Raw genomic sequence first — 13,216 nt, 5'->3', positions numbered from 1 at the left:
TCATGTACCTGGTGAGACAAAAGCAGGTTGACAGTTGTGAGTACGTGCAAGTTTATCCTTGCATTAAATTTATTAATTATTTTTTTCATACAAACAACTGTTAATCAACTTTCACCCCACTCTGTCTTTTACAAAGTGTCCCCTTGATATTTCTAGTGCCCATCTGGCACCATACAGTTATTCCAATATCATTGACCATATATCCTATGCTGTACTCACAGCCTCGTGCTATCTCATAACAACTAATCTGTACTTCTCAATCTAGATATATATATATTTAAAAATAATAAAATTAAAGCATTTCACTGAATACTCAGAAAACTTTTACTTGCTTTGTTTGAATAATCTCATCGTGGTACACAAAGGCTGAGTATTAAACAAATTTACCTTTATATATCTTTACATATTCTCTTTAATAACATATAGTTATGCCTCACAAACTGCTTACATAGTTAAAAGAAAAAGAAATGTGTTGCCTGTTGTGTTAAATATTCATATTTTAATCACTTAACTTTCAAATATATGCCCCCAGCTTATTACACAGAGACATTGGCATATCCGTGTGCTAAAGACACAGCTTGCTAAAATGTTCTCAGGGATTAAAACAAAGCGTAAGTGCTTTAATAGTGGCAGGAACAGGCAAAGGATAAAAAGAAAGGCGCTTAATAAGGAATGCAGAAAAGAGGGGAATGAATGAAGGCTTCACGAGGGAGGTGGCATTTAAGAACAGTTTTTAAGTTACAACAATTTTTCAATGGGCAGGCAGTGAAGAGGCAAACAGCAGAAGCGCTCAGACAACTTTCTGGGAAAGCAAAGTCAAACAGTGTGCAGCCTGTGCTCCAGACCACAGAGGGTTCTTTATTGCCAAGGTAGGGAAACAAACCTTATTCTTTAAGGGCAGGGGATTCATGAAGTATTTTTAACAGGAAAATGGCAGATCACTATGTTTTCATATTTTGTGATTAAGTGTCTTTCTCTTGTTTTCAGTTGAGTACCAGGGTGTATAAAGTTAGCTACTTTTACACATTGTTCTGGCAATTCATGTTATTAACACTGGCATTGGATAGCAAAGACATGTATTTTAAACAGAAATAATTCCTCTGTGGGTTCAACAGATAAAAATGCTCCCGTCAGAAATTAATTCCATTAGTTTGAGGAAGTGGTTTGCAGACATTTGGTTTTGTACATTTTGGATATTAATCCCTAATTAGATGTATCATTGGCCAACATGTTCCCCCGTTCGGTGGGTTGTCTTTTCATTTTGTTGATTGTTTCCTTTGCTGTGCAAAAACGTTTTAGTGTGATGGAGTCACTTTTGTTTATTTTTTCTTTTGTTTCCCTTATCCAAGATATTTTTAAAATATATATTGCTACAAGAAATGTCTCAGATTTTATTGCCTATGTTTTCTTCTAAGATGTTTTCTTCCAAGCCTAACTTTTAAATATTTAATCTATTTTAAGTTTATTCTTGTGTATGATATAAGAAGAAAGTAGTCTAGTTTCATCTTTTGCATGTATTGTTCAATTTTCCCAACATTATTTATTGCAGTGGTTTTCAAAGTGTGCTTCAGGGCGCACTGGTGCACCCTAGAAGATTTCCAGGTGAGCCCTATGGTATTCCAGAGCAATATATGCCTGTTGGGGACCAAAAAACCAACAGGGTTTTTGAAGTTTAGATTTTTGGGGGACAGAGGTGTGGGGAATTGGCTGTAAGCTGACAGTGCCCAATCCCCCACCTCACTTGTCTGATTAGGTTGCAAAAGGCTGTTAAGCTGTGGTGCTGGATTGTTTACACTACCCCCCATGTTCCCCAGAAAGATTGGAGGCAAGTTTCTTCTATTCTTTGTTTGGTGTAAAATTGGGATGATATATATGGTGGGGGTTTTGGATTGATGATTACACATAAGGAATTGTCTCTTGAAGACTTTCAGATTTCTATAAAAGAAGAATATGTAGCAATATCTAAAAAAGCTTTGAACATTTTACTACAGTTTTCAACATCCTATTTATGTGAATTAGAATTTTCTACCCTCAACACAATTAAGAGTAAAAAGAGAGGAATTTTTCAATGTATTGACGATAAAATGAGAGTTTGTCTTTCAAATATATGCACAAACATTGAAGAAATTGCTAGGATATATCAGGCTCATGTTTCTCATAAACACAAGAATAAAAAACTTCACATTTGTACCAGGACTTGCCAAATTTACTAAGTCTTACTAAGAATGTATCTATATATATAAAAAGATAACTTTTTTGTCAGTTTTTAATTTTTTAACCCCTCTTTTTTACGAATTCTAAAAAGCATAACTCAAAAAATGTAACATAAAAATGTTTTTTAATGTCAGAATAAACTTAATTTTGTTGTATTTATTTTGTGTAATTACCATAAAAGCATGCCTGGACTTCATATTTTTTTCTTTAATATTTGACTTAATTATTACAACATATTTCTCAGAAATTTGTTTATAGTGTGCCTACAGTTATTTGTAGGATTTTAAATGCGCCCCAGCTTCAAAAAATTTGAGAACCACTGATTTATTGAATAGACGGCCTTTACTCCATTGTATGTTTTTGCCTCTTTATCAAATATTGTTCTTGATATAGCATACTATTTGTATTCTTGTCCATAAAAGCTTGCATAGAGCAGATAAATGTAGACTAAGGAAACATCCAGGGCCTCAGAGAGTGTATATATTTCTCTTTTCTGTTGTCTCTAGTAAATACTGACATACTCCTATGAAACCTCAAGGCTGTGCAGACAGTTTGAAAATCACTAGGTTAAAGAAGTTAACCTCTAGGAAATCAAGCATAGTGTGTTAGTCATTAAGACCTTTAGGAAGATTATGGTTAATCAATCTAAAAGTTTAGTAAAGCATTTAAATGGTTTTATTCTATAAAAACAGAACTAAATGTAAAATCATATCTGTGTATCATTTTCTGGGACATACAACTAAGCAGAAGTTACTGCATTCATCTATACTATATTATATATTATATGTATATCTATTTAATTTTGTTTTAATGTAGGTTTCACATCCATGTGTATTTGAGCCCCATAAATGAACAGTTCTAATGCATACATATATTATAATTATTCCTTTCTCATGGTAGCATTTAATCTTAATTTTTGTCAGTCAAAGAGCATTTTAGGCAATGATGCTCTTGAACTTCATTTTAGTGAGAAGTGATTTACTAAGCATATAGTGCCAACTGGGTGTTGGCATCATCCATGCTTCAAGTACTTCTGCATAGGAAAATGCTGACAAAAGTATCTTCATAATAATGTACAAGGGAGATCTCACACATAAGGAAATTAATTTAAATTAAGTGTTAGATGGGCTATACAAAAAGAACATTTGCATTTGTATAGAAGTATAAAGGCATTTGACTAAATTAAAATGCAATAAAAAGAAAATCTTGCAATTAAAATATCCCTTAGTTTCTTATTTGTTGTCTTTTTACCTTTGAACTATTCAAGTCAAATATATTGTAAATCTTACTCTTAAAATCTGGTAATGTATAATTTCTGTAAAAAATGAGAGGACAGTTTGAATATTTAATATGAAGATGCAACTGAAACAATACTTTACACACTAAGTTATCTTCAATTTTTTTTGCATATGTTAACTCTAGTGCTAGAATAATTTTAAGAAAGGAAGCATTAAAATCTCAACTCCTTGATGCAGAATCCTGTCAGAAATGCATTTATGCCATTCTGTAATGAGAACCACTTTTGAAAATTTAACTAATCATTTTCACAAGATATCTTTTTTGGTAATAATGTATTACTTTTACACATCTCATTTCTTATACCTGTATTTCAACCAAAAAAAAATAAATTGCCTTAAAATAGGTTAAAGTCTATAAATAAGAAAAATGGTCATGTTTAAGACTGTACATTTGACAATAAAAGCAGAGTCAATTTTTATAAACCTTTACTGTCATGATTTTTATTTTGCCCGTAATTCAGTGGCACAGTTTAATTCATATATATCTGATCATGTATGTTAGTGACTATTTTTATTACTTTTTTCCCAAGTTTGATATCAAATACATTAAAAGAGACAACAAAAACTATTTTATTTCTGATAACTTTAAAGTACTTTTACAAAGACACAAATTATTGGTTTTCATTTTATACCGTTTTATTTTTTCCTCTTTTTTTGAATTTATTGGGATAATACTGGTTAACAAAATTATACAGGTTTCAGGTGTACAATTTCACAACACATCATCTGTATACTGTATTGTGTTCAATACCCCAAGACTATCACCAATTATTTCCCCTCTACCCTTCTTCACCTCTTCCCACTCCTCATCTTCCAGCAACTACTACACTGTATCTATATCCGTAAATTTTTTTCTCCTTTTTTTTTCTTTTGCTTTTTTGCTTCTACCACCCTGGCCCTGCCTCCCAAACCTCCCCCACAGTGGTCAGGAGGCTCTCTTCCACCAAAACTAACAATAGCAACTAAAATTTAAACACATTTTCTGTTATTATAAATGTCAAAATAGAATACTATTTATTTTTTTAATTTAGTGAGAGGAGGGGAGTCAGAGAGACAGACTCCCACATGAGTCTCAACTGGGATCCACCTGGTAATCCCACTAGGGGGCGATGCTTTGCCCATTTGGGGCTTTGCTCTGTTTCTCAGCAACCAAGCTCTTCTTAGCTGCCTGAGGTGGAGGCAATGGAGCCATAGTGCCCAGGGCCAACTCGCTATAATGGAGCCATGGCTGCGGGAAAAGAAGAGAGAGAGAGAAGCGAAAGGGGGGAGGGTGAAGAAGCAGATGGGAGCTTCTCCTGTGTGTCCTGGCCAGTAATAAAACCCAGGATTTCCACATGTGAGGCCAACACTCTACCACTGAACCAACCAGCCAGGGTCAAATACTATTTTATAAATTAAAAAACGTAGGATAGAGTTTCTATCTGCCAACATTTCTGCTTTATCTGAAATTCTAGAGTTTTTACACAAATTGGTATAACAGCAACACAATAAAAGAGTGGCTAAAAATCATTGTAGTGTGTTTTCAAAGGAAATCGCCTGCCAAGAAAGGTGTCAGCAAGATCTTTACTGAAGGAACTGTGGAATGCCGGTGTCGTGACTGAACATATGGAATTCACTGAGCCCTAAACTTTCAGAGACTGAAGTTGAATATCTAATGTCAAAAGCTGCCCCAAAGTGCCAGCTACATTATAAAGACTGTTTATATCTCCGTGTATGGAGAAGGAAGGGGAAAAAAAAAAAACCCAGTAATAATTCTGGAGAACAGCCCCAAGGCAGTTGTATTTTGAGTCGCTGCCACAGTAAGCAGATCGCCACTGGGCAGCAAATACACTCTGCAAGAGCACAGACTTGCTCTATCAGTAGACATCAGTGTAAAGCAGGAGAGGCGACAGAATTAAAAATAGAAGTATAAAACGAGAGCAAGAGTAATTATATCTGCTGCTTCGAGTTTGCAAAGGCAAGAGACTTTAATAAAACACGCTACCTTTTAAAAAATTAGGATTACCTCTACTATGTATATTAATTTTCTAGGTCTTTATCTCTTTTTTTGTTTTAGAACATTATTAACTAGGTAGCTAAAATAATTTAGTGCCAGGATGTTTATAATCCCGTAATGTAAAGTATACAGAGAAAAGAGGTTCATTTTCCCTTTTCATGTAATGATGACATGACTGTTTTACAAAATAAACCATAGTACTGAAAGATGAAATGTGAGGATAAAAATGAGGTAGAATCTGATTTAATTTAGACTTAACCATATTTTTAGATGGATGACTGATTTATTCTCAGGCAGTTGAAATATATGTAGTAAGTGACAGCTTTGCAACTCACTATTATATATATGTTATAAATCATTTTGACTTTTTGATAACATAGAAAATCTCCCATCTTAATGAGTTTCCACTTTACCTCAAATTGAAAAGCATATTAAACCTGATACTTAAGCCTCTTGTATTACTGATTGCTTGCCTATTACCCACATGAAAAAAAAGAGAATTATGTTAACCTATGTATATAAAATACAAAACATTTTTCTAAGCCCAGAGGGCATAGCTTGCAAAGTTACATAAAATGTCATTTAATTCTACTCTCTCTGTGATCTATAATGGAAGTAAGTTTATAATGTTCACTATATTATAGCTATAAATAACAATATCAAGAGACACATCTCATCAACACTCAAGGATGACACTGTAGAAAATTTAAAAATCCCTGTGAAAATTAAGTGCTTACTATTATTTTGCTTGAATTCACAGAGACTTCCAATACCATTTTATTTTCATATTTAAAGCATAGATTAAATTGACATGCAGGTTATCCATTTCTTACATCCTCTTTAATACTTTCAGACTATGCAGTTTTCCTATTCTTATTTTCCCTTTATTATAAGTTTGACTAAACATTAACTTCCTAAGTAGTGAAGCCATTTAAAGCACACTTACTTGAAAAGTGTAAAACCGGGTCCCATTAGGAAGATGCACTTTAGGGGAGCCAGAAACGGTGTTCATATCCGAGAAAATCATTTCTGATCACAGAGACAATATAATCCACAAGGAGCTACAGATGCAGAGCAGAGAGCTTAGCGTACAGATAAATCCGTGCATGCATTGAGGGAGACTAAAGGGTAAAATGAAATCTGCCCCATCCTTCATAGATACACAGTGATAGCATTTTGAATCTTTCCCCTACATTGGAAATCTAAGCTGAAAAAGATCATCAGCCACTGACCTTTTGTGCAGCTAGTTCTTTAGAACATACAATGTTTAAAAAAAATTTAAACACACAAGGTAAAAAGCAAGAACCAACAATAAATGAAGCTTGTGCAGAATCTGGCAGTGCCGTGGACCTGCCCATCTGTTCTCAGTGATAATCACCTCCCTCCACCACAGTCTAGCAGAGTGATTATGCTAAATATCCTGGTTAACCAATAACATACAGTTTCATTTCAGGGAAGCATGCACAGTGTAATTCAGAGGACCTCTTCTGACTAACCTGAAGCATGTTTCAAATACTATTTAAAGCTGGGTTTAGTTACAAATTATTTTTCCATTACTCTTATTTCTGTGTTTCCATATCTCTTTGTAACTCTCAGAATTTTCAAAAAAGATTTTCAATTTTTGCAATAAGCCTTTTATTTTAAAGTAAAGGGTTTTGTTGTTTTTGTTTTGTTTTTATGGATCAAAGCATATCTGGCTAGGACCAGGCATATAATTCACAAGGCTATATAATTCACATATAATTCTCAAGGCTATAGATACTAGGAATATTATTATCAAATAAAATGAACTAAATATTTTTACTTTTCTGACCTCCTAAAGAACATCATAATATGAATATAATCATTACTCTATTTTCCCATTTTAACTCAAAAGTTATTCAATTTCATAGTCAATGTCCAGAAAAGTACATTTAAAGAATGTATTGATTGATTTTAGAAAGAGAGGAATGAAGAAACAGACAGACAGACAGAAACATCTATTGATCTATTTCTGTATGCACCCTGATTGGTGATTGAACCAGCAACCTTTGTGTACTGGATGATGTCAAGCTAAACCTCCAGGGCAAAAAAGAAAAAAAGGTACATTTAAAAAAAATCAAACTTTATCTCATATATAGAAAACAATGATAAATCTTATAGACACAGATTTTTGATGCAAGATCCAAAAATATTGATTGCAAATATCTAGACTACATTGAAAAGCATGTTCATTTTTCTATGTCTTCTAACACACATTAAATAGTCTGTATCAATGATCATATTAAGAGTGCATTACACTTTTTAGAGGTAAAAAAATGTATGTTCCATTACACCTGGTTCCAAAGTGGAGACTTTGAGAAGACACATAGAATGACCAAAAGTACTGTCTTTATGAATGTTTCTAAGATGATGTAATTATACATAATTGAGAACCAGAAACCACCTGCTTTGAATCTGAAGGCTATAAAACGAATACGGTGATAGGTTCTGAAAACTTATTATTTATTTGTATTTTGATTATCCAATTCTTATTCAGATTTGTAATATCAATGAAGTAGAAGCAGAAAACATGATTCTCAATTCCTTAGATCAGATTCCTACATTCTGGTAAATGATGTGAACAGGTAATTGTTTTGTTTTTTTTTTTTAATAAATTTTTATTAATGGTAATGGGATGACATTAATAAATCAGGGTACATATATTCAAAGAAAACATGTCTAGGTTATTTTGTCATCAAATTATGTTGCAAACCCCTCGCCCAAAGTCAGATTGTCCTCCGTCACCCTCTATCTAGTTCTCTGTGCCCCTCCCCCTCCCCCTAACTCTCTCTCTCCCTCCCTCCCATGTCCTCCCTCCCCCCCACCCTTGGTAACCACCACACTCTTGTCCATGTCTCTTAGTCTCATTTTTATGTTCCACCAATGTATGGAATCATGTAGTTCTTGTTTTTTTCTGATTTGCTTATTTCACTCCTTATAATGTTATCAAGATCCCACCATTTTGCTGTAAATGATCTGATGTCATCATTTCTTATGGCTGAGTAGTATTCCATAGTGTATATGTGCCACATCTTCTTTATCCAGTCTTCTATTGAAGGGCTTTTTGGTTGTTTCCATGTCTTGGCCACTGTGAACAGTGCTGCAATGAACATGGGGCTACATGTGTCTTCACGTATCAATGTTTCTGAGGTTTTGGGGTATATACCCAGTAGAGGGATTGCTGGGTCATAAGGTAGTTCTATTTGCAGTTTTTTGAGGAACCACCATACTTTCCTCCATAATGGTTGTACTACTTTACAGTCCCACCAACAGTGAATGAGGGTTCCTTTTTCTCCACAGCCTCTCCAACATTTGCTATTACCCGTCTTGTTGATAATAGCTAATCTAACAGGAGTGAGGTGGTATCTCATTGTAGTTTTGATTTGCATTTCTCTAATAACTAATGAAGCTGAGCATCTTTTCATATATCTGTTGGCCATTTGTATCTCTTCCTGGGAGAAGTGTTGTGAACAGGTAATTGTTAACCTAGCAAACTGCTAAATAGACCAAAAGATAATTTTTAAATAAATGTTTAATTTGGGACAATTAATTTTAGGTTTTTAGAAAAGTTACAAAGATATTACAAAGAGTCCCCATATAGTCTTCATCCAGTCTCCCCAATTAACATGCACTACTGTGGTACCTTTATCAGAACAAAGAAACTGACACCAGTACATTATTATTAACTAAACTCTAGACTTGACTTGAATTTCACTAGTCTTCCTGTTTGTCCCTTTTCTTTTCCAGGTTCCCATCCAGGGTACCACATTTCTTCATCTTCCATGTCTTCCCAGTTTCATCTGGTCTGTTACAGCTTCTCAGTTTTTGCTTGTTTTTCATGATGTTCATAGTCTTTAAAAGACTATCAAGAAGTATTTTTAGAAGACTACCAAGAAGTACTGTCCAAGTAACCTGCAGGTACCCTACCTTTATGCTTATATTACTTTCACTTAATGATTTCTTCATACTAGACTAGGGGTTTCAGATTTGGGGGAAGAAAACCACAGAGGCAGAGTGTCCTAACATAACACTGGTGAAGTGACCTCATCACATCATGTGGGGGGTACGTGAATCTACATATCACTAGAGACGTTCATCTTCATCATTTGGTTGAGGTAGTAATGACCTGATTTCTTTACTGAAAAGTCACTGCTTTTGTCGTGCCATACTCTGAGCTTTGGAAGTTAGTCACTAAACGAGCACAACATCAAAGAGGCGATAGGAGGGATGAAATAAGATTTACCTACTGGAGGAAGTAGTATCTACAGATTTTAAATGAAATTTTTCTCTACAAAAAATTTGCCTCTTTTCTTCTGATTATTTTTTAATCATTTACTTATATCAGCATAAACTACAGTATATATATTTTATACTTTTATATATTTTTAAAATATATATACAGTATATATATTTTATATTTTTATATATTTATACAGTATATATATTTTATACTGATAATACAACACAATAAATTTTATTTTGATGTTCAAACTGTCACTACTGTTTCCCTTTGACATGTTCCCATTCTTTCATTTAAGGTGATTACCAGTATTTAAAAAATTTTTCTTTCTCTTGTATAATTCATCTATTTGCTAAAACTACTAGCCTCCTTAACTATAATTCTAATTATCACAGTATGTAAATTTGAATTTTTTTTTTTTTTTTCTGAAGCTGGAAACAGGGAGAGACAGTCAGACAGACTCCCGCATGCGCCTTGACCGGGATCCACCCGGCACGCCCACCATGGGGCGACACTCTGCCCACCAGGGGGCGATGCTCTGCCCATCCTGGGCATCGCCATGTTGCGACCAGAGCCACTCTAGCGCCTGGGGCAGAGGCCAAGGAGCCATCCCCAGCGCCCGGGCCATCTTTGCTCCAATGGAGCCTTGGCTGCGGGAGGGGAAGAGAGAGACAGAGAGGAAGGCGCGGCAGAGGGGTGGAGAAGCAAATGGGCGCTTCTCCTGTGTGCCCTGGCCGGGAATTGAACCCGGGTCCTCCGCACGCTAGGCCGACGCTCTACCGCTGAGCCAACCAGCCAGGGCCTTATTTTTTTCAAATTATTTAAGCAGCCATATTTTTTTAAATAATTTTTATATATTTTGATACCTTAGCCCACATAGAGTTCATTCAAATAATTTTCAAATTAAATACACTATAGAAACATACCAGTTGTGGTAATCTGTAATGTGTGTAAGATATTTTAATTCTTCTCATTTGAAGGCACATGTTGAGATCATACTTCCTTATGTGGCTAGTGGTATCCCATAACTTGTGCTTATCAGAACTGTGAGTAGAAATAGGATTCCAAAACAAAAGTGTGGCTTCTTAAAAACTCAGGATTTAAAAGAAAAATCTCTTTGCCAAATAGATTATTATGATGCAAACATAACCTCTATGTACTTTTATGCTTACCTATAAATTAATTTCAATGTAATTTAGACCAGATAATTCCCTAAACTTATTATTATATATGATAATTATTATAGGGAAACCAATAAACCAAATATTTTATGGTATAATATTACATATTCCTAGTATAATCTCATATATTTGCTAAATTTGCATCAACCAGCAAATTATTTCAGTTAGGAATTCTGAAGTTTTGGGGCCAATAAGAATATGTCTTTCCTTTTCATGTTTCTTGTGTGGGAAGGAAAAGAGAAAAGTAAAAATTAATGTTAAAAGAGGCAGGAAAAAGAAACATTATTAATATATGTACAGTGCTTGATTCTAAATGTTGCTTAAAATTGACAAAATATACATTCTTTTGGGGGGGGCTCAGAGACAGAGACAGAGACAGGAAGAGAGAGAGAGATGAGAAGCATCAATTTTCAGTGGCATCTCAGTTCATTGATTGCTTTCTTATATGTGCCTTGACTGGGAGGCAGGGAAGCTACAACAGCCCAAGTGACCCTTACTCAAGCCAGTGACCTTGGGTTCAAGCTGTCTTTAGGAAATAATGTCATTTTCATAAATAGCCTACATAGAAAACAATGTTTGAAAAAGAATGTATATTTTTTCAAGAATGTATATTTAGGCCTGACCAGGAAGTAGCACAGTGGATAAGGTGTCAGACCTTAAGATGTGGAGGACCCAAGTTCAAAACCCCGAGGTCACTGGTTTGAGCACAGGCTCATCCAGGGCTTGAGTGCGGGCCCACCATTTTGAGTGTGGGATCATTGACATGACCACATGGTCACTGGCTTAAATCCAAAGGTTGCTGGCTTGAAGTCCAAGGTCGCTGGATTGAGCCGAAGGACACTGGCTTAAGCAAGGGGTCTCTCGCTCTGCTGTAGCCCCCCTCCCAAAGGCACATATGAGAAAGCAATCAGTGAACAAATAAGGAGAATAAGGAGCCGCAACAAAGAATTAATGCTTCTTCTCTCTCTCCCTTCCTGTTTGTTTGTCCCTATCTGTCCCTCTCTCTGTTTTTCTCTGTCACAAAAAAATAAATAAATAAAATATAGTCATCTTTTCATACTTTGGGTCAGTATATTTGATCATTTTGATCATTTTTAATTTTCTAAATAGCCTTCCAAAATTATTTTGGCTTATCAATTAACTTCAGTCCCTGGCCAGTTGACTCAGTAGTAGAGCATCAGCCCAGCATGTGGAAGTCCAGGGTTCGATTTCTGGCCACGGCAACACAGAAGAAGCACCCATCAGCTTCTCCACCCTTCTCCCTCACCCTTTTTTCTATCTTTCTTCCCCTCCTGCAGTCAAGGCTCCAGTAGAGTAAATTGGCCCGTGTGCTGCTGAGGATGGCTCCACAGCCTAGTCTCAGGTGCTAAAATGGCTCTGGGCACAATGGAGCAGCAGCCCCAGATGGGCAGAGCACTGCCCCCCAGTGGGCTTGCCAGGTGGATCCTGGTCGGGTGCACGCGGGAGTCTATCTCTCTGATTTCCTGCTTCTCATTTAAGAAAAATACCAAAAAAAACCACACACACACACACACACACACACACACACACACACAAACCCTTTATTCTTTGTTTGATAGACTTTATTTTTTTCTAAGACTATTTTTTAAAATTTTTCTTAAGGGAGAAGCATGGAGGCAGATACTGACACCTGGATGCCCCTGACTGGGATCCATCCAGCAAGTCCCCTATGGGGTGATGATGCTCTGCCCTCTGGAGCTATTGTTTTGTTGCTCGGCAACTGAGCTATTTTAGCACATAAGGCAAGGCCATGTAGCCATCCTCAGCACCTGGGGCCAACTTGCTTCAACTGAGCTATGGTTCTGGGAGAAGAGAGAGAGAAAAAGAAGAAGGGGCGGGGTGGAGAAGCAGATGGTTGCTTCTGCTGTGTGCCTGATCAGGATTCAAATCCAGGACATCTACATGCCAGGCTGATGCTCTACCATGAGCCAACTGACCAAGGCCTCTAAGACTATTTTAAGCATTAACTTGAAAGTAAAAGTATATAGTACAGTATTTCTATCTATAACAAAATTTAACGTGCTTATGGTAGCAGTCAGTTTGCAGGTAATGTCTACCACTTGAAGGGTAATATAATATGTCCATTTCAGTTGCTACATTTATAACAGCTCCCAACCCCTCTGAAGATCTATCTTCTACCAAGGAAAGTAAATTAAGAATATGAACTCTGGAACATATAATACCAGCTATCTAAGCCACTTGAATTTTAACAGAAAGAAACTGGAAATGAAAAAAGTAAAAGGGT

General features: G+C 35.7%; 1 protein-coding gene across 14 annotated transcripts in view; it reads right to left on the bottom strand.

Moving 5' to 3' along the window:
- Positions 1-13,216, bottom strand: part of PPFIA2 (PTPRF interacting protein alpha 2) — a 516,618-nt gene that overhangs the window by 335,456 nt on the left and 167,946 nt on the right. For 3 of the 14 annotated variants that reach the window (XM_066257575.1, XM_066257580.1, XM_066257581.1), the window contains exon 1: positions 6,455-6,811. The exons of 10 other annotated variants lie outside the window; for them this stretch is intronic. In XM_066257575.1, coding sequence (XP_066113672.1) covers positions 6,455-6,535 — 81 coding nt within the window. In that variant the 5' untranslated portion in view covers positions 6,536-6,811. Of the gene's footprint in view, positions 1-6,454; positions 6,813-13,216 lie in introns of those variants that run through there. One more of the 14 variants, XM_066257576.1, reaches the window with a different exon arrangement.

The sequence above is a fragment of the Saccopteryx bilineata genome, chromosome 2 (genome assembly GCF_036850765.1).
Source record: "Saccopteryx bilineata isolate mSacBil1 chromosome 2, mSacBil1_pri_phased_curated, whole genome shotgun sequence".
Classification (NCBI taxonomy): Eukaryota; Metazoa; Chordata; class Mammalia; order Chiroptera; family Emballonuridae; genus Saccopteryx; species Saccopteryx bilineata.
Note: the sequence above shows the minus strand (reverse complement) of the source record. Positions and strands in the feature narration are given on the sequence as shown.